Source organism: Rhododendron vialii, chromosome 7a (genome assembly GCF_030253575.1).
Source record: "Rhododendron vialii isolate Sample 1 chromosome 7a, ASM3025357v1".
NCBI lineage: Eukaryota > Viridiplantae > Streptophyta > Magnoliopsida > Ericales > Ericaceae > Rhododendron > Rhododendron vialii.
Genome location: NC_080563.1, coordinates 8,528,591 through 8,550,602, shown reverse-complemented (window position 1 = coordinate 8,550,602; position 22,012 = coordinate 8,528,591). Strand labels below are relative to the sequence as shown.

Genomic DNA, 22,012 nt, shown 5'->3' with positions numbered 1-22,012 from the left:
AAATGAGGCTACTCGGTTTACCAATGTCTTCTATTAGTCTTCTTTAAATAATAATCAACACATTTAGAGTAGGTTTTTTATTTTTTATTTTAATGTAACTTGGTGTATGAACAAGCTTACGCAGATCTTGATTAAATTCGAAATTCTAGAGAACACATCTATTCAATTGATATTGATCAAGATTACGTATGTTCAGGCCTAATACGGTATAAGAAAAAGTTTCTGGAAAAATATTCAGGAAAGATAATTAATGAATGGTTCAGATTCACTAGCTGAAAACTTCTCATGGTTCCTATCATTTTCGTAAAGTATATTTAATTCCATCATTTAGGGTTTAAGAGTTTGTACCACTTGATGTGGAGGAAATTAACCACCAAGGGACCCTCAAGTTCTCTGCTTGTGTCAATTCAATCCCCTAGCGATCATAATTTGTAACCATGCTTTCTCTTCAATCTTGTACATTAATGGGTCAAAATTGTCAAACACGAGTATAGAACCCCCCTCCCCCACTATGACCTCTGTAGTGAAATTCTATTGCCAGTTTGCCACCCATTAGATGAGTTTATCTCTCATTTATTCACGAACCGTTCATAATAATTCAGAACTGTCACAGCCATCCCTTATTCTTGAGTTTTGCGATGGTGAGCCAATACAAACTAAAAGACTTTGCAAAAGGAGAAGAGTAGTAGTACTACGTACTAGCAGTAGTACGATTTTGTCTCCTGACAGAAAACAAGAGAGACATGCAAAAGGAGGGTCGCGCGCTTTCCCTTTTGGTGTTGGTAGTAAAGAGACGAGGAGATCGAGAAGGGTTGCGCGGAGGTGGTGGGAATTGGACGGGGAATCTTGTGGGGGAGGAGAGAAGAAGGGGATACTAAGAACAACGAAAGGAGAAAATAGTAAATTATGCCGTAATGTGTGGATACAAAACAAAAATAAATTTGGAAAATCAGTAGTGCAGCCCGCATTACAGGGGCTGGTTCGGCCGTCTAATTTGATACCGAATCCGAGCTCTTATTGAGTAGAACCGTCCATTGCTCGGATTAAAAAATGAGCCGTCTGTTGCCAAAATGGACGGCCAAATAGGCCGCCCTATCGCCCCTGTGGTGCAGGCAGCACTACGAGCAACCCTTGTCCACAAAAATGGGGGGTGCGGACAGAATTTGGACTACAATTGCAAGTTGAAATTAACCCCGATCGAAAGGTTAAAAGGATCTAGTCAAGTAGGGGGAACTTGAGAGTGACAAAGTGGAGGTAGCACCTAAAAGTAAAATGGGAGTCTAATCATCTCACAATTCCAATCATCTTTCTCATGCTTCGTCACATTCGTAACAGTGTATTCCACCACTGCACAAAATGTTGGACATTATAAAGTACATGAGAGCTATTGCGTTGGGCAATTATGGTTAGTAAAATGCCTTTGAGTGGGCGGGATTTCTTTCCTTTTTACACATGTCTCACTCTTGTCTTGCCCTTCCCAATGAATTCCATCAATGAAATATGGTCGGATGCATCACAAGGGATCCAGCTTCGGGACCAGACCCGACCGAATATTTGAGCCTCGCTAAGTTTCACGACGAGTTTTACTTTTACCGTGTAGGTTGTTCATTCCATGAGAATTTTTTAGTAAAGCATTTGTAGAAAGAATCAGTCTGATCGGATATAGAGAGTACTTGATCCATTCGTATTCTTCCAAATATTATTAGTCAAACTGATCATTTAGTTTTTTTACCCGGATGAATCTCTTTGACTACCGATATGTTCCATTGTATCCTTATTTTTTTTTTCTTTTTGTATAGAAAGGATCAACATATTGAGGTCAGCTAGCAAGTCAATCAATGACTCATGAAACATGTAAACAGAAACCCTAGGGGTTCGATTTATCGAGTCGAGCCCAAGGGATGGACCTGAGAGAAGCTGTTTCCATATCGCTACATGCGTGAGAGGAGAGTGGCCGGATCCAACTGGGGAGGAGTACGTATAAAGGGGGAAGCATTGGGTCCCGTGCGAATTGTGAATATCTTTTGGAGCTTTGTCTGAATGTCCGGCAAGTGAATAACCATATATACTATATAGCTCGGGCAGCAAGTGGTGGCATGCAGTAGCAAAGGTCCCATGTGCATGTGTGTTCGTATTCAATCAAGTTGCGTGTATGCTTTCCTTTACTAATGGCTTTCTACTAGAATCCACACAAAAGAGGAAGGGGATGGGATACCCCCTCCGACCAGAGTAAACAGTGAATGCATGTAACAGTACTACTGTCGGTCCGATATTATGTTGAGGTCATAATAATTAGTTGATGAATTAATCGGTTTTCGTCGTACGTGCTCGACCAATGACATGCAAACAAGAAGTAAGAACATTGATGTGATATCATCCAACAACCTTCCGATGCCATAGGTCAGACGTTGTAGTGCAGAGAAGATCGAAAAGAACTCAAGCAATTCAATAGCAAGAGTTGCGTGCTCATCCCTTGCATCAAGGGAGATGATTTTAAAGGCGTTTAATTATGAGGTAGAATCCCACTGGAACTAGAATCCTTGGATCTTGAAGGTGTTAGATAAAGATGGCACCAGCCGAGTCCAATGGCCTTAATTAGCTTTCCTAACCCCTTTAGGTTAGGAACACCCTTGGATTTTGGACTGTTGGTGTCATAGAAGACAAGCTTATCCTCCTAGCTAGGGATATAGGAGGGGAAATCATAGTTATTACTAGTAATTAAAACTCCACTTTTAAGATCTTAATAATTACAGTAGTGTGAGAAGCTATATATATATATATAATATACACTCGGAATCCAACGAGGATCCCGCATTGGATATAGAAGAGTGTTGTCCAGCTCCATATGCAAGTTTGCCAAATAAAGGCACACAAACGAGTCAATATGGATTATAAAGTACCACTGCTAGCTATTGATCAGTAGCCCTGCATGTGTCTCCACATAACAATAAGTGGTGTTATGCAAATACCAATATGCTTTTCAAGGTGAGAAACTTATTCACGGCTCCACTCAATCTCAGCTTATATATATATATATATATATATATATATATATAGATAGAAGAGTGTTGTCCAGCTCCATATGCAAGTTTGCCAAATAAAGGCACACAAACGAGTCAATATGGATTTTAAAGTACCACTGCTAGCCATTGATCTGTAGCCCTGCATGTGTCTCCACATAACAATAAGTGGTGTTATGCAAATACCAATATGCTTTCCAAGGTGAGAAACTTATTCACGGCTCCACTCAATCTCAGCCGTCTGTTTTAGCAATTAATTGTCTGGATTTAAAAAAAAAAAACTCTTCTAGCGAATAGTTTTTTAAAAATTCGGACCGTCCAAAATATTTTTGGGCGCACGCGATTGAGAGCCGTAAAGTATATTTACGGCTCCGTCGTAAAAAAGTTTTTCTCGCTTTCCAAATCCAAATTAATACCAATTAATAGGTCTGCCAATGCATTATCTTTTCTATATCGTATGGTTTCAATGTTAAGAAATCAATCAAAGCAATCAACACATGAAGCGCAAAGAACAATTAATTAAGAAAAAGAAAAGAAAGAACTCAAGACATATCATGATTATAAAATGTTATTCTTGCTCATAAAAAAAAAGACATCGAGATTTCTGTTATGCTGACAACCGTATAATTGAGCGCATTCACAACTCACACTAACTCCATGCATTAAATGAATAACGGAATACAAGTTTCATTATCTGCGTATAACATGCATTTAGAATGCTATATAATCAGCGGAGCGCAAACCAAACCGAATCAGATTTCTTAAACTTTACAAACCCATCAGCACTTACAAAACCCTTTGTCGAAAATATCATCTTCACTTTTAGAGCATTACGTTGCACGCTTTGTAAGAGGCGCAACTAATTGGATAAGTAAATTACTTAATTCGGAGTCTTGCGTAATCAACTACATCATTAATGTGAGACTTTCTTAGTGATTAAAATCCAAATTCATGAAAAGATTAAGATAATTTTTCATGTTGGAAAAGGATACATACAACGTTTGATTAAAATCTAATCAACTTCGTACTGGGCTTCGGTGGGAATCCGGAACAAATAGTCTACTTGGATATGGCTAGCTATTCAAAGTATAACTCATTTAGAAACAGCATAACCACCATATTTTTAAAAAAAAAAACTCACGTGTCCGGCCGAGCCAGCTTATATATGAACCTTGACTAATCCTAAGACCCAATTCCGTCGCCCACTTGAGGGAGGAGCCTAAGAAAAGTCGGAGCAAAGCTTCTTATATATGGATTGGCCCCAAAAAAATTAATATCATCTGAGAGATTTCAAACTTGAGAACTTAATAGGGAGCAAACCCCTAAATTCCTGACCTTGACCACTTGGCTAACCCCTTGGCATTACATTATAACACCATTGCCCATAGCATCTGTTGTAGTTCCTCTCATAAAACATAATGCATAGAGATTATATAATTTATGTCGGTAGTGCTCTTGAAAGAATTATAATAGAGAACCCTTTTGTCAAGAATAATGGGAGATTTGATGTCTTGCATGGTTGTCTCGGGTTACCCAACATTGCTCTTCTTCTTTCCTAGTTTATATTTGGGTGCAAAAGAATTTGAAGAAAAAAAATGAGTAAAAGATAAGACTCTAAGCATGGTACATGCGAAAAGTCGTGAAAGTAAGTAGGGGCGGACAGAAAAAGGAGTTACACAGAGGGTCGCGGCTCCCTCAAGTTTTGATGAATTAGTTAGTACCCTGTACAAATTTTGGAGTATATTCGAACAAAATAAGGCACGTTGACAGTACCAGAGGTTTTTATAAACGTTATCAGTACTTTCTCTAAATAAAGGACAATTCTAACTTAACCCTCAAAATTTTCCAACAATGCACTGGTTGATGGTGACTGGTGAGGATTTGGTGGACATGATGAAGACAAGGATTTGGGTATAAGGAAAACCACGATCTTTGATGCTTGGATGGAAAATATTTCAAGAGATGCTTAATTGGATGGAATTAGGAGGACTAAAGTGTAATCTTTTAGTACTTTCTTTTGGTTGTTCTTTTTCTTCTTCTACCATTGTTGATGTATCCCTATCAAATTTCTTTTATTAAAAAAATTTGCCGATAAAAATAAAAACCTTAACTGTAAATATTCTTAGCAGATTGAATTTTTACGGAGTCTCCCTTTCATAGAAAAGCTCAAATACCTGCCATAGTAAGTACGACGACACAAACGTATTGTTGTGATTGGTTATGTGAAACGTATAACACCCTCCATTATGGGTCAAATTTTGAAAAGGCCACTTTGATCCCTTTTTATGATCTTTTTAACCAAAGAAACCTCTTTTTGTGAATCATTTTCCTTATTATATACAAGGCTATCACAAAGGCCTTAAGCCAGGTTTCTATTTCTGCATTTGCTCCCCTTTTTTTATCAGCCAAAAAAGTATATTAATAGCTCGATAACTGTACGATTGGGAGAAAAAAAAAAAGAAGGACAAACACCAGCTCCACGATTGGGAGATGCTGCCAAGCACCTCTGCTTGGCAGCAGTGCCGAGCGGCCGATTCAGCCGTTCATCTCGGAAATCGACGGCTTAGATCTTGACAGAGAAATGGACGGTTCAGATCTGCATGCACTCAGATTCAATCCCGGCCGTTCGTGCCGAGATGAACGGCTGCCACTCGGCACCGAGCTTGGCAGCATCCCCGTTTGATGCATTATGTAGAGCATTTCCTCCCATTTCTCTATTGGCTTAATTAGTTGAATTCATTGTAAAGATAATCTCTTCTTTTCTTTTTTTTCCCAATTGTTTTCTACACCCAGTAGACCTTTAGTTGTAAATAACAATGCACACTTTAGCTGTCCTCTAAAGATCGATCCAAAAAGAACACACAAGAGGAACTTTTTCAAGCACCTTGAAAAAGGACGATCACAAAATGCCCTAGTTGTCATCTCCTTTGAGCTAGAAGAGCAATCAGTCCACAGACACCCCAGTGTGCTAGCTTTTGATTTGCTGCTGAATTAATTAGTAGTAAAATCAAAAAGCCCATTTCATTGACCAGAAAGGCCAACATGGAATCTCCTTTGAAGTGATAATCTCGTTCAAAAGCAATTTGGTCAAAGATTCTCATTTCTCTAGCTAGCTAGAGCTCTCTATTATGTGTGGATCTTTATGTACAATCAATAGAGACTACAAAATTGTCTTGGTTCATTCTATGCTTTTCTATGTGATCCCTTTGGCATATTATATACGTAGCAACTAAAATAAGTGAAAGATAATGCAACAAAGTTAAAGACACTTTGAGTTGAGTTAATCAAGAGGTGCATGCAGCTAACTAGCTGCCATTCCATTGAAAACTTGTCTTTACGTACTTTGCAACTTGCAAACTAGCTAGGGTTTGATTTGTTCATCGGTGTTCGCCTATTGTAGACTCATCAGAACAACACTACCATGTAAGACACACGTCGTGACATAAGAAGAAAAAAAAAAGCGTAGATTATAATGTTCGGTAGGGGAGACCTACAGACGTTCACAACAAGCTTCGTTGTGTGCATACCTTATAAGTTTCTTGGAATTGTTAAGCTAGGTAACTAGTCCCGTTTGAACATTTACGGTACGTAACTCCCTTGAATTCACCTTAAATTCATAACATTTTTGAATAGAAGTTTACTCCTATAACATCTGGATGTACATTCATAACATCAAGATAAACACTCGTACATCACATACAAACGTTATGAGTTCATGGTTTTGATCGATCGATCGCGGAGTTGGATCTTGATAGCTATAGTGTTGGTTCATTAGATATCATGGATTGATGCTTGCATGCATATATATGTATAGATATACACACATATATTTAGTAATCCACCTTTGGATTCATGCGCATGGTTATATATTGTTATTAACCCAACTTTTAATCAAAGTGAACGATTCACGAAAAGTAAAGCTACTACACGGTTGGAAATCCAATCGTTACCTAATTCTCTTCTTGTATAGCATGGACACTATATATGGTTAATTTAGTCACTTTATTCTTTTTGGAAAATTGTATGCACGCGCCCAAATTGCACAAAATATGTGAGCGTGTTTGATTGTGTGTATAATTCGGGTGTGTGCATCAATAGATCGATGCAAGTGTGTGTGATTTGAATGTGAGCATCGAAGAACTCTCTTTTTTTTAACGACTAAGGTAATTGGGTTTTTGACGATTAGACCAGAGAGCGCGTAGTCTTCATACTCAAGGGCGGAGGTATGTAGGGGCCGGGGGTGGCCCTGGCCCCACCCAATTTCATATTTTGGAGTATATTTTACATATATTTTTTTAATGAATATTGATGAAAACTTATAAAACTTAAAAACATAATTAAAAGTAAGATCAATTTTCATTTCGAGAACAATAAATTATGGTTAATGGTACCGTGCAATAACGATAATGTGTTTGCCGAATAATACGATAGCAACAATACTTGAAATTAATCCTTCAATTTATCAAAATTGTCCCATAGAAACTCAAGTGAGTCGATTTAATCTTCAAAAAATCATCAAACCAAATTTTCATTAATATTTCGGCCCCTGCGACTTCGATTCTTGACACTGTCACTGTTCATACTACAGTATATCCTACATTTATATCATTCTTTCTGCCTTAACCCCAATGTGCTTGCCTGGTAGTAACTGCATGAAACTTAAGGGTTTACTCTCTCCTACGTTTCAAACTAGAAACATTCTATGTGCTATCAACTCTTATCGGGTTAGTCGATACGGACTCGGTCTAGATTTTTTCCTTCCCCTCTCTTTCTACGTTATCAAACTTCTTAGCTAATATGAATGTACTGGAATAATATACTTAGATGTAGTATAATAATGCAAGTGGAAGACACATATAGTAACCACCTCTCTCTCTCTCTCTCTCTCTCTCTCTCTCTCTCTCTCTCTCTCTCTCTCTCTCTCTCTCTCTCTCTCTCTCTCTCTCTCTCTCATTAGCATAGACCATTGAGATGATAATTTAAAAACTGATAAACTTGTCTAAGTGGATTGAATGATTTAACCCAATGACAACATCTTTACAAGGGAGCATACATAATTGCATATTGTACACCACACTAATCAATAATTAAAGAGATATGGGAAGATGTGGTTCCTCTTTCTAAACATGGTTTAAAATAAAATGGAGATCGTTATCTAAGCTCTAAACCAGTTTATGGTCTCAAATGAACCCTTAAGCTTCTTCTTCCTCCTCTCCATTGGACATTAAACTTGGATGCTAATCATTCGATACGCCACGCCACGTCATCCCATCTTTGTTTTAAAATATAAAAAAAGAATTTTTGAGGATAGGGTAAGATCGATTGCGGAAAAATTGCAGCTCACAACAGTAAAAAACTTGAATTATTATTTTATAACTATCACAAAAGAGTGTGTGTGTGTGTGTATATATATATATATATTAGAAATACAAGAATCTCGCAATTAATTGAAGAAATCATAAGTTGTGTACTTGTGGTCATTATAGCATCTAGCAATTACTTTTTCTTTTTTTGAAAATGGCATACCGACATTTATTTATTTTTTGTCAATATTGTCTACATTAGCGGGGGGTTAGTATGTCAGTCCACATAAGGTTCAGAGGCTGTCTATATACCTGAAAACCAAGTACTCCACCCCTCGCGGGGCTGTCCATACCAACATTTGATCGACTCGCTAAAATGTCGATCCGGGTTATCGTACCGGCTCCCTCAATCAAATAAGAATGTGTCTCGATCGTTCAATTATAAGGCCAACCGTTGGTTTTGGAGGTCATGTCCTCTAATTAGGTTGCCTTTTGTTTGATTGGCAATGGTAAAAGTACTCATAACTAATTAAAGTGAGTAATTGGATGTTGAATGCAGAAAATTGACAGTGTGTTAGAATCAAACAGTCTTATTGGTTCAACGCTTCTTAGCGTCTAGCGTTTTGTGGACAAATATTACTATAGTATTCTCGTCTGCTCCCTCCTTCATGCAATAATTGATCAAGATCATTATGAGATGAATGATATTCAATTCGTTTTCCTATTTATACATATATCCTAATCAATGACATCTTTTTATAATCAGGTGTCCGAATCAGCTTACGTACACCTCGGCTAATCCGAAAGATCATAAACCCAGCATTCATTGCCGGGAACCCCACATAAAGCCGGAGCGAATGTTATGCTAGCTATTGTTTAACGTGTTTGTGGGACGGCAAAGAGGTAGAGATCGAAAGAGAAATGGGTGTATGACTTAGCGGGCAAGTGCTCATAGGAGAAGTCTCGAGTTCAATTAAATAGATCAGCTACGTGTTCGACCTGCTGTTCTAATCTAACTTAAAAGATTCATCCTTGTAAGAATTCAAAAAAAAAAAAAAAACATACAAAAGAAAAACACAAAAAGAGATTACAACAAAAGAGGCAGAAAGAGTTCTAGTACAAATCTATAGGGTCTTTTTCAAATGTGTGTCAAATTATGTCGATGTTATTACATTTCATTGTTCATAGGACCCACACTCCATGCACCAGCATTTATTTAAAAAAAAAAAAAAAAAACTAGCTTATGGATTACAATGACATAGAATTATATTATTGGAACCAAAAGAAGTCATTATTTTTTGAGTTTGTTAGTTTAATCAGAAACTTCATGTAGAAGGAATTAATTTGGTGTGGAAAAAAATCGAAGTGCGTCATCACCATGTTAGTATTATCCAACTTATTAATTTGATTTAAAGTTACATAACTAAAAAAATAAAAAAAGCCTAGTGAAATCAGCCATACATATCTTAACAAGTGTCATGCTGTGTCAATGTGTCGGTATAAAATGCTAAAGTATATATTCTTACTCACGAAATCATATATTCGTATCAAAAGTAACTTCATGTTAACTTCCTTTTGCAACCCGAATAAATTTCACCTCATAGTTCAGTTCCTTTATTTTTGATACTCTACTTTATCTTAAGCTTATTACTCACATAAATCTTTCAAAATGCCTTTTGCTACTGTTCTCAATCCGTGCTCTGCGCTCGCGCTCTCATCCTTCGCAGTCGTGAATTTTAGTTGGTTGAGAGGTTTTCGAAAGACTCTTTCATGCTCGCGATTGCGCAACAGCACCCTCCCGCATATTTTGTGACATACTATGCTAAACGCCCGTACAAACGCACTCACACGACATGTGGAGCCTACACACACAAACACCTCCAGTGTGTGTCGGACCAATGTGACGGCTTGTGATTGTGTTCGTGGTTTAACATAAGATTTGTAAAATCTGAAACTAATTAATTCTGGCGTATGTAAGGCCTTTTCTGTTCTCAACTAGATTCAGCCCAAAAGGCATACATAGCAATTTTTGTTCTGAAACATGGGCCTTTTATTGATAATTGGGCTAACGGCCAGATCGTTAAATCCAGGTGAAATTTCTGGCCGGTTCTATTTTTTTTTTTATTGGGTTTCATGTAGACCTTCTTTTGTAAGTGTTATTCCATCCAGATCCTTTTTAAAGATGTTTTTACAATTTTGACCTTTTGCAGAATTTTTATTTTTCCTCTTTACAGAATTTTTGGATGTGTGCTGTGTTTGGTTTGCTTCTCAAAAAGAATTTTTCAAAAAATTCCTCCTAAATTTTCCCTACTTTCAACATTTCTCTCTCTATTTATTATCCCTACTATTAGTAGTAATAACGGATGCAATCAAATAGCAATGATAATTGCATAATTACCATTATAATGACAGGGAACAAACACAAAACCCTATTCATTTACCATAACTGTAGGTTGCCAATGGGTGCCCCAGTCCCCAGGCACTCGTCGAGGAGAGTCGAGATGGGAACGTCATCGAAAGAAGGGATATTTCTGTGCTTCTCTTTTTGGGAGTAATAAAGGTGGGATATTTTGGGTACTTCACTCAAAATGGGACTTACATAGGTAGGATTTGACAGAGAATAGGCCTATATGGGCAGAGGGAAACAAAATTGGGACGGCTTGCAAGAAGCCCTTAAATCCAAGAAACATGGGCCTTTGGTTTACATTTGGGCTAACGACCAGATCTGGCATATAGGACGCAAACCGAAGATCAAATGCAAAAATTAATGTAAGCAGGAGATAAGAAATGACTAATAGGAGTATTATTTTGGTGAGTTGAGTGTCAAATGCCCTCTAATTTTATTTTTTTTAACATTTACATATGTGAAGTATAACATCGACCCTAGGTTTGGTCCAAAGGTTGTGTAGCAATACTTCTTTCAAGCATGAGGTCTAAGGTTCGATTACTATATATGAACAGGAGGTTAAAGCAGAAGTATATATCGTCTGGTAAAAACAAAAACAGAAGTATATAACATCAGTCGGTTCAGTTTATTATGGTATAAATTTTGCGAAAATAAAACCACAGTAAGTCTACACACAGATTTTTTGTACACAAATCATGCACAGATCATGATGTGGGGCCACTACGGGTCCCACATAAACTATTCAATCCGTTCATTAAATGTAAAATATTTTTTCAAGGGCCCTCGCGAATAATCAGCTCAATCCAATACCTATAATTGCTCGATCTAATCATCTAACTTATCATTATCATTATCGTCCACACCTAATTCAAAAAGTACTAGCAAAAACAAACCAGTTTGGTTTTTTTTTTGGGAATATACTGTATGAAATAAGTGTATTTATTTTGGTTGAACATTTATCGGACCTAATTTATTTTTACTATATTTTATTGAGCAGCATGATTTACTTACTTTTACATGAATTTTCATTTGTTATGAACTTTTACAAATCATCTAGTGCAAATAATATTTAAAAAATGAAATCGTAAGCAAAACTATAAGACTTTATTACATTTTTTTTAATTCAGGGACTCACTTAACCCCTTATAGCTCGTTTGATATAAGTTAACGTCAAATTTTTTTTGGGGGGGTGGGGGATATGGATATAATAAGGGGGGATATAATATGAAGGGAGATTATTTTGGGAAGAGAGATTAAAAATTACTTGGTTTGTTTATTTTTTTTTAGAAAGTGATTAGGAAGGGGTGGATAACGTAAAATGATGTCAAATACCTATTTTGCCGTTTCAATTAAATGCAATTCAAAATGCCAGATAATTGAGATTAATGTAATTTCAATGGGTTTTACTGTTTTAGTGTGTCTCGTTTCTTTTCTTTACCCCAATTTCTTTTTTGCTAAATTATTCTTTACCCCGAAGTATATGTAATTTCCTCTCTCTCTCTCTGTGTGCGGATTACCACCACCACCGAAACACCACAGCTGCCATTGGAGCCCTCTCTCTCCATTCCCTGTTCACTTTCCTCTTCACTCAATTGGTCCAAAAATATGTATTGACGGAATACATCCATGAATTAAAAGGAAAGACCACAATACACATCCTTAAAATGTTTGATTCACAGAGAAAATATTTATAATTTATATTGCTAAAAAGTTACGATTTTAATATAAAAGTTACAAATTCTTAAATGTTACGAATTGTATTGCTAAAATGCGGACTTCCCTTTCCCGATCTAATTTCGATGATCCGAGCCGTTCAATGTGTTCAGACCGTGATTTTAAGGGTACTCGCAAGAAATAGGCAAAAAAAATGACCAAGAATGGCTTAATTTGAGCAATTTTTATTTGAACCGTTTGATAAAAAATAAACAAAAACTGCTCGGATGAAACCCTTCCCTGTCTTTTTTTTTTTTGTTGATTCCTCGCGAGTCCCCTTAAATCACGTTCTGAACACATTGAGTGGCTCGGATTATCGAAATTCGATCGAAAAAGGGAGGTCCGCATTTTATTAAAATGAGGTGGTCCTTATAAGAAGGAGACTCATATATATATAGTTTGTTTCATCCGAATAAATTTCGAACAGTTTTTTATTGAACAGTTCAAATAAAAATTACTCAAATCAAGTCATTTTCAGTCATTTTTTTGCCGATTTCTTACGTGTAATCTTAAAATCACGTTCTGATTATATATATATATATATATATATATATATATATATATATATATATATATATATCGTTTGTTTCATCCGAATAAATTTCGAACAGTTTTTTATTGAACAGTTCAAATAAAAATTACTCAAATCAAGTCATTTTCAGTCATTTTTTTTGCCGATTTCTTACGTGTAATCTTAAAATCACGTTCTGATTACATTGAGCGGCTCGGATCGTCGAAATTCGATTGGGACAGGGGAGAAATATGGAGGTCTACATTTTAACTAAAATGAGGACCCTCTCATGTGAAATGGTCTGTATACACACAAATTATCTAATGAGAGATCCCTTACGGTTCTACCGTGCAGATCTCTCATTTTCCGAATAAATTTTGATAATTCGATCCATTCAAAATGTACAGAACGTAATTTTAAAAATATATATATCCGGTACAAAACCACATTCCCTGCAATATACGGCTAAGAAACAGGCTGTAAAGGACTAGCAGAGCAGAGCCGCCCTTAATTATTAGAAAAGGGAAGTGGTACTTGTGAGACACGTGCCTAATTTCTTAAAATCGTGCCTAATTTCTTAAAATCTCACCACCACATACTAATAGGGGTGACCTGACTAGGGGTCCATTATACTATCTGGTTTCATGCATGTATGTTTCATTTGGTTTTTCAAAAAATAATAATAATAATGGTAAATTTTCGTAGTCGTCCCTCTAATTTCAATTGTCTCAATTTCATCCATATGGTTTGTTTTACGTTTCAAATTAGTAAAATCGTTAACACCGTTAATGAAACTAACAGAAAATATATGATTAAAAAATTAAGTGCTCGAATTTTCAATCCGGTTGAATCGGTGCGAAAATCTTATTTTTTGATCATTTTATCTTAAAATGGTTATAATGAATTTTTGGCTCTAAGGTCTTTCAATGAGCACCCTAAGAGAGCCCTGAAACTAAATAAGGAGTCTTCGGGTGCTCATTGGAAGGCCTTAGAGCCAAAAATTCATTACGACCATCTAGGATAAAATGATCAAAAAAATAATATCTTCGCACCGGTTTAACTAGATTGAAAATTGAAGCACTTAATTTTTTAATCATATTTTTCTGTTAGTTTCATTAACGGTATTAACGATTTTATCAATTTAGAACGTAAAACAAACTACAGGGACGAAATTGAAACAATTGAAACTAGATGGACGAAATTGAAACAACCGTAAAACTATAAAGACGAGTACAAAAATTTGTCCTAATAATAATAATAATAATCTAGCTAGCTAGCTAGCATGTACCCATCCCATGGTAGGTCTTTGAAACTTGGGGTTTGGTAGAATACAGGACAAGTTTCCATAAAAATTGTTCAGAACTTGGTAATAAACGGATTAGATTCACATATCTTTTTTTTTAAAAATTGCTGTTTTGCACTCCATTTTTCTCCTCAAAAAGCCTATTGGAATTTGGATGCAAACTGTCACACAAACACTTGCGTATATACCACGTACTCAATGGTTGGAAGTTCTCACACGCACTGCACCATCCAATATGTGTGAGGTCTTGCATCCACTTGGGTGTGTCAGGAACATAGTTATCCATTAGAAATCATATTAGAAAAATTGTATGACGTTTCCGAATTGTTAGGGGATACGCGCGATATTATATATACAGTATATAAAATTGAGTTAAACGATGTTTCCGAATTGTTATGGCTCATTTTATCAAATTTCGCGGCTCGTTTTATATTTAAGTGTACAGTAAACCCGTTACGATTCTTTGACTCATTTTATGAATTTAATTTGATGGCCTGATATATGAACTTTGTGGTGGTTTATTTTATGATTTTTTTTGTGGTGTACTTACATATTTTTATGGTGGTGTTTATGAATTTTGTGATAAAAAAGACCGCTCAAAATTATGAATTTTCAAAGTGTTTTATTTACGACTTTTTGTGGTCCAATATACAAATATTGTGGTGTTCAATTATGAGACTTTATGATAATTTACGAATTTTAATGGTTCAAAATACAAAAAATATATACCGTCACCAATTTTTAGGACTGCTTATGAATGGAGATTCCAGAAAATTAGGATTTTGTCTTAGAAAGGGAAAACCACCATTTCCTTGCAATTAATCATTGGTAGCTTGAGCTGGGCCTCTAGCTCAAATTGCTCAATGATGTTCTAAAACAGCAGCACACTTGGTGCTAAGAAACAGCTGAGAGTTGGTCCAGAGTGTTCTAGAGAGAGGAAGCGGACTGATGGGTATCCCGAGGAATTTGGAAATTCTGTAGTACAGTTCCCACTATAGGAATTTTAGAGCATCCGTAATGGATTTAGTAACTAGTGTGTTAATTGTGTGCGTTAAGACTTAACAAATAAAAGTGTATTTTTTGTGTCACAATGTTTGTGTGTTTGAGTGTGCTAAATTTAGTAGCGTGCTAGCATGTGTGTCAAATTTAGCAAAGAAGGTAACAAACAATAAGTGAGTCTCATTTCTATAAATTCATACTCTAAAATATAAATGTTTACTACTCTTTTTTGATAAGTGAAAACTTATCGTTGCTTGTATTAGGTACCGTTGCTTATTTGATCTGTTTTTCTATATACGCATTGAACACCACACGCTAAAATCCCTCATCATCAATCTTCCAGTAGTGATTTACAAGTGGCAATGTTTAATCTGTACTACCTTTAGTTTAGCCGTTGCTTTTGACATTATTTTAAAGAGTTACTATCAAAAAATAACACACTCTTAACAAATCCATTGAGGTACTCATATATATATATATATATATATACTAACACACTCCTAAGTTAACAATGGCTAGCTAACACACACTTGTGAGACTTATTTTTCATCCTAACACATATCTTAAACAAATATTTTGACACACAAATATAACACACCCATTACGGATGCTGGGGGGTCGATCCAGGTGTTCATTTGAATGTCGAAATCTGAACCGTCCATCGCTTGAATTAAAATCCAAGTATCCATTGTCGAGATGAACAGCCGGACCAGCCGCCCTACAGGATCTTGATTTTGAGTTTCCCTCCGGTCCCCACCTCCTGCTGCCTCCCCTCCCCTGCTTTCCCCCTCCTTTCTTCCCCCTACTCCTCTACTCCCCTCAGACCCTTGCCGGTCCGGCTCTCTCTCTTCTTCTCTTTTCTCTTCCATTCAGGGTTGCGAGATAGTTAAAACTTTCTCCTTAGGTAAGGCATATCTTCTACTCTCCGCATCATTTTTGGACTTCAAAGACCTTAGTTGGTTTAGTTCGAGCAGCGGCTTCCTGAGCTCTCCAGAGGCGACGCTGAAGGCAGATCCTAAGGCGGGAGTGTGATCCGGTGGTAATCCTCCATCCACCCACCTCGATGAACAAAATACTGAGCAGCTTTTCCTTTTTTGCTTTGTTGTATTTTGTTTTGTTGTTTCTATCGTATTTTATTTTGTTGTTTTAGTTTTACTTTATTTTCGTATTAATATAACTGGGATCATCTTCCTCATCGAAAAACTAACTAGGTGCTTGGACATTTTGAATTTGTGCGGATTGAGCAGTTCGACATCCCTTGTAATCTAGCGAGAAATTCTTAGGTTTTACTATAATTTTAAGCCAATTTTTGTTTCTGTTTCCATCCAGAAGAATAAAGAAACTATCCAAAAACGCACTAAGCTTTAAATCGTTCACTACAGATTAAACCGAGTTTTTAAAAATCTGGTCTTAGTTATTTTTGTTTTAGTAGACTTTTTCCAATTTAGGTCAATATTAGTATTTTACTTTTATGGATTTCTCTCTTCCAGGCGAATCAGAATTGTAAGAAATAAAAAAAAAAGCTTATTATTTTGTACATTTAATTCTCTCTGTATTTGTTAGTCTAGCGTCAAATTTTAGTGGATCATTTGTTATTCTCAACAAAAGGAATCGCAAAAGTAAAAAGTTATGATCGAAATTCAAATTTTTTTAAAATAGACAAAAAATAAGCCAAATGACATGAAACTAACAAATGCAGATAAATAAATAACTGCTTATTTAGCCAAATCATTATTCAGTTTTTGCTGAGAGTCCAGGAGCACCAAATAATTTTCCCTTGATGACGCCTTACAAGAAAAAAACAGGCAAACTTTCGGGATCGGATCCTCTGTCCAACTCCCATTCGGACAGAGGTCTGTCCGACTCTTTTTGGCCGTTGATCTCACAAATCAACGGCTAAGATGAGCCAAACATTTTTTGCGCTAAAACGACATACAGCCTCTATCCGGATGGGAGTCGAACAGGGGATCTCCTTCGCAAACTTTCTTGTTCCCCACTTTCCAAGGCTAGAAATCCTAGAAATAACACTGAAGTTTCCCACCAATTATTATAGGACCACACCCAAATACACACCCACACACAATGCTGTGTATATATGGGTGTGTATTTTGGACGTGGAGGTAGAATTACTCTTTTCCCACTTACCCACTCTATATAAAGGCTTCAAGTACTTCTACTAATATTCACAACTCAAACCAATTCAAATAGCCATAAGCTAGCCCTTGTGGTAGAGAAAACAGAAATGGTGCACCAGGCATTGTCCGAACAAATCCAATTCCCTCACAAAAAGATCATCGACGAGGTGTCCGGGTGGCTCAGAGTGTTCGATGATGGCTCGGTCGATCGGACCTGGACCGGGCCTCTTGAGGTCAAGTTCGTGTCTGACCCGATCCCGTCCCACGAAGACTTCGTGGATGGTGTCGCCACCCGTGACGTGATTGCGGACGTAGAATCAGGCCTTCGAGTCCGAATTTATTTGCCCGAGATGGGAACTCTTGGTGATGAGCAAAAGTTGCCAGTCTTGCTTCATTTTCACGGTGGCGGCTTCTGCATCAGCCAAGCCGATTGGTACATGTACTATCATGTCTACACCCGGCTCGCGCGCGAAACCAAGGTCAGTTGTGTCTCTGTATTCCTTCGTCGCGCCCCTGAAAACCGCCTCCCGGCTGCTTGCGATGACAGCTTCTCCGCCCTCCTCTGGTTGAAAACCTTGGCTCTGGGCTTCGGAGCGCACGAGCCATGGCTCAAAACTCACGCCGACTTTAGCCGCGTATTCCTAATTGGAGATAGCTCCGGCGGCAATCTTGTCCATAACGTGGCAGCACGTGCCGGAGAAGTGGACTTGAGTCCGGTATGAATTAGGCCCCGTTCCTGGAAAAAAAAATATATTCTTATTTTTTTAAAAAGCAATTTCAAATTCAAAAACTATGAACTTATTGAAATCCAAAAATATGCAATATGAATTTTGTTTGAAAGATCTCATTGAGATCTTTTATATGATGCAAAAAAAAATGAAAAATAATTTTTCATTTACATTATTTTTGAGTTTAAAAATGTGAAATAAACTGTTTATTTTTTAAGAAGATTTCTGAAATGGGGCCTACTGATAATGATAAGTACTATTATTTTTAGCTCATACATAAAACAACAAGGCTTTGTTTTTTTCGATGTAAAATATTTTTTGAAAAATAAACTTTAAATTTTTTTTTCTATGTTTGATTGGAACATGAAAAATATTTTCCAAAATAATTAGCAGATTGTTGATTTGGAAATATTTTAATCATGTAAGCTCTGCCTCTCATTCTCTCTCTTGTTTTTGATCTAATATGATTTGGGAGAAGAAGAGAATGAAACACGTGACTTTGTAAAATGTCTGATCATCGGGGTGAAATGTAAAAATGACTTACGGCCAAAATTACAGAAAAACAATTTCACCCCCTGGTGCAAAATATTTTACAATGAAAATATTTCCTTCCTCCTTTTTCTAGTCAAAACAATAAAAAATAGGTAAAATAATAAATGGAGCTTTAGTAACATAAAAAGATTAAATTATTTCCACCGCCTAAAATAAAATACGAAACAGAAGAATAATAGAGATAATAACACTTACGTACCATTATTGCTAACAGGTGAGGCTGGCCGGAGCAATCCCGATCCACCCGGGTTTCGTCCGATCCACCCGGAGCAAATCGGAGCTGGAGCAAACCCAGACGCCTTTTCTCACCTTAGACATGTTGGACAAGTTCCTGAGCCTGGCATTACCGGTGGGAGCCACCAAGGACCACCCGATAACGTGCCCGATGGGAGATGGAGCGCCGCCCATTGCCGCCCTGAACCTGCCGCCGATCCTCCTGTGCGTGGCGGAGATGGACCTGATGAAAGACACGGAGATGGAGTACTACGAGGCGCTGAAGAAAGCGAACAAGGACGTCGAGCTGATGATTAACAAGGGAATGATTCACAGCTTCTACCTGAACAAGATCGCCGTTGATACGGACCAACTGACCGGAGTTGAAACGGGGAAGCTTATTGCTGGGATTGCTGATTTTGTCAAAAGACACTAAAAATACAGTTGCAACTAGTTTCAATTACACTTGGGTGCTTGGGAGTTTGTCTCGCCTCGTTTGGTTTGTCAATTAATCAAATGTGTTCAGAATCGTTAGATATACTTGAATTCTGCAATAAGTTAACACAATGTGCGAATAGCGAACGGGCACATTTATTCGGATGTGTATTTCCACATCTGGATTTAAAGCGTTATTGTTTTCTTATGTGCCGTACGTTTATTATGCTTGATAATCTACTAGTGCATGGAACTCACGCCCCATACGTGTGTGCCTGAGCAAAGCAAGTCCACCTTTATGCGAAATTTCATGTCAAAGTCAAAATTCGGCATAATAATGACAAAACCATCTCTACTCCTCTACCAAATTGTGATTGTCATTTTTTATGTCAAATTTTCGCAATGTTATGCTTGGTGTCAAATTTTTCATCAGCTTCGACAATTTATAAATTTGCCACATCATCCAAACCATTTGATATGCATCGTAAAATGAGATGGATTAATATATTTTTGCAAATTTGCCATCTCACAAAACGGGTGGGTTTGCTCTAGCTCTAGGATGGCTAAAAGATATCCAATTGTCTAGGCATTTTTTAGACTTGTTTAGCTTTAGAAAACTTACAAAAATGGGTGGATTTGTAATTTGTAAACTGTTAACCCGTTAATCTTATGCACGTACGTGGGATATTATTTGCCTCTTGGGTGGTGTAAAAAGTTCTACAATCAGATGATTGCGGGTAGGTCTGTAAAGGAGTCGAAAATATTAGAACATTTAGATCCGTTTGTGAAGTTTTTTTAGCGAAATCAAACTCGAACTGAACTCAATGAAAAATTGATGAGCCAAACTCAAGTTGAACTTGCCTAAGTTTGAGTCAAACTCAAGCTTATTCACGAGTCTTAACAAATCAATAATATCATATATATATATATATATATATATATATATGTTCATATATATATACATGTATAAAATAAATACTCGAGGTTCGCAAGTTTAATTGAATCGAATATTGCTAGGTTTATCTTCGGCTCAATTATGAAACGAGTCTAAAATTAAGGCTCAAATTTTCTTCATTTAGTAGACGAATCGAACTTGAACGAGCCTTTATCGAGTCTATCCTCGAACAATTCACGAATGACTCACTTCATTTACATCTCTAAATTTGTGGGACTATTTTGACAACCAAATCGAACAGCAACAACTGCATCGGACCCCAAGTCTCGTATATTTCGCATGTGCATTAGTCCGAGTAAAAGCGGTGGAAAAGTCTTTTCACAACGTTTCCAACTACTAAAATTCACAAAAGTTTAAATCGAAAGTGAAATCACAGGACCTATATACGTCGGACCGTCTCCAACTACTAAAATTTGCAAAAGTATAAATCGAAAGCAAAATCACAGAACCTGTATTCGTCGGACCGTCCCCAACTACTAAAATTCGCAAAAGTATAAATCGAAAGCGAAATCACAGGACCCATATATGTCGGACGTACCGCATCTTATCTCGAAATCACACGCTAGCTAATATTCAACCGGCAAATGGACGATCTCTTCGGAATTGTACTTCCAACCGGTAGGTGGGGGCCACATACCACTTTAAAAAACATTAATAGCACATGTTTTGTTTTGCGGCAATGCTACAGTCACCGACCGGGGGTCGGTGACCGGCCACCGACCGCATGTGGGGTCCACTCTGGGCCCCGCACGAATGATCCGAGCCGCTCAATAATTTTTAAAAAAAAATCGAGTGAGCCGCGTGGAAAATAAGCTCAATGCGCTGTGTATACGTGCTCGTTCCAAACTTTTATTTTGAACAGCTCGGATCATCTGATTTTGGAACAGATCGGATCGAGCACGTACACACATCGGATTGAGCTTATTTCTCACATAGCCCACTCAGTTTTTTTTCTTAAATTATTGAGCGGCTTGGATCATTCGTGCGGGGCTCGGAGTGGACCCCACATGGGGTCGGTGACTGTAGTGTTTCTGTTTGTTTTGTACTCGACATTAACAACCGGTAGGTGGGGGCCACATACCACTTTAAGACTTTGGAAGAGACATAGGTCTCGTTTTGACGCGGGATTAGGTTTAGAAGAATTATGTAAGAATGAAGATTAGATAGTAGGGGTATTGGTTAATATGAAATGACCTACATTGATATGATGTTTATGGATGAGGAATTAAATAGTACTTGGTTTGGATGAGATATTAAAAATGGGAATAAAATAATCTTTGGTTTGGATGGAAGATTAATTGAAGGTATAAGGAAGGGAAATTGATGTAAAAAGCTGTTAAATAACTTTTTTGCCATTATGCAGAGTTTTATGACAAAATTTGTTAGTTTCATTATAATTTAAATAAATACGTGCTTTTTTGAGCCGCAAGGGACAGAAAAAAGAAAAAAGTGCAAGGTTTGATTTGGGGAAAAGCTGAGAAAAAAAATTAAGTTTTTCGAATTTCAATCCGTTTGAATGGGTGGGAAGATTAATTGAAGGTATAAGGAATGAAAATTGATGTAAAAAGCTGTTAAATAACTTTTTTGCCATTATGCAGAGTTTTATGACAAAATTTGTTAGTTTCATTATAATTTAAATAAATACGTGCTTTTTTGAGCCGCAAGGGACAGAAAAAAGAAAAAAGTGCAAGGTTTGATTTGGGGAAAAGCTGAGAAAAAAAATTAAGTTTTTCGAATT

General features: G+C 36.9%; 2 protein-coding genes across 2 annotated transcripts in view; one reads left to right on the top strand and one right to left on the bottom strand.

The window, feature by feature from the left end:
• The window catches only part of LOC131334815 (uncharacterized), a 55,046-nt gene extending 47,142 nt beyond the window's left edge, over nucleotides 1-7,904 (bottom strand). Inside the window, exon 1 of the mRNA XM_058370080.1 lies at nucleotides 7,888-7,904. The gene's annotated coding sequence lies outside the window, so the exon portion shown is untranslated. The remainder of the gene's footprint in view (nucleotides 1-7,887) is intronic.
• A 9,526-nt stretch (nucleotides 7,905-17,430) lies between these two features.
• Nucleotides 17,431-19,367, top strand: LOC131334813 (probable carboxylesterase 6). Its single transcript, XM_058370076.1, has 2 exons — nucleotides 17,431-18,107; nucleotides 18,886-19,367. The coding sequence occupies exons 1-2, from the start codon at nucleotides 17,499-17,501 to the stop codon at nucleotides 19,318-19,320; spliced, it is 1,044 nt and encodes a 347-aa protein (XP_058226059.1). The 5' UTR covers nucleotides 17,431-17,498; the 3' UTR covers nucleotides 19,321-19,367.
• The last annotated feature ends 2,645 nt before the right edge of the window (nucleotides 19,368-22,012 follow it).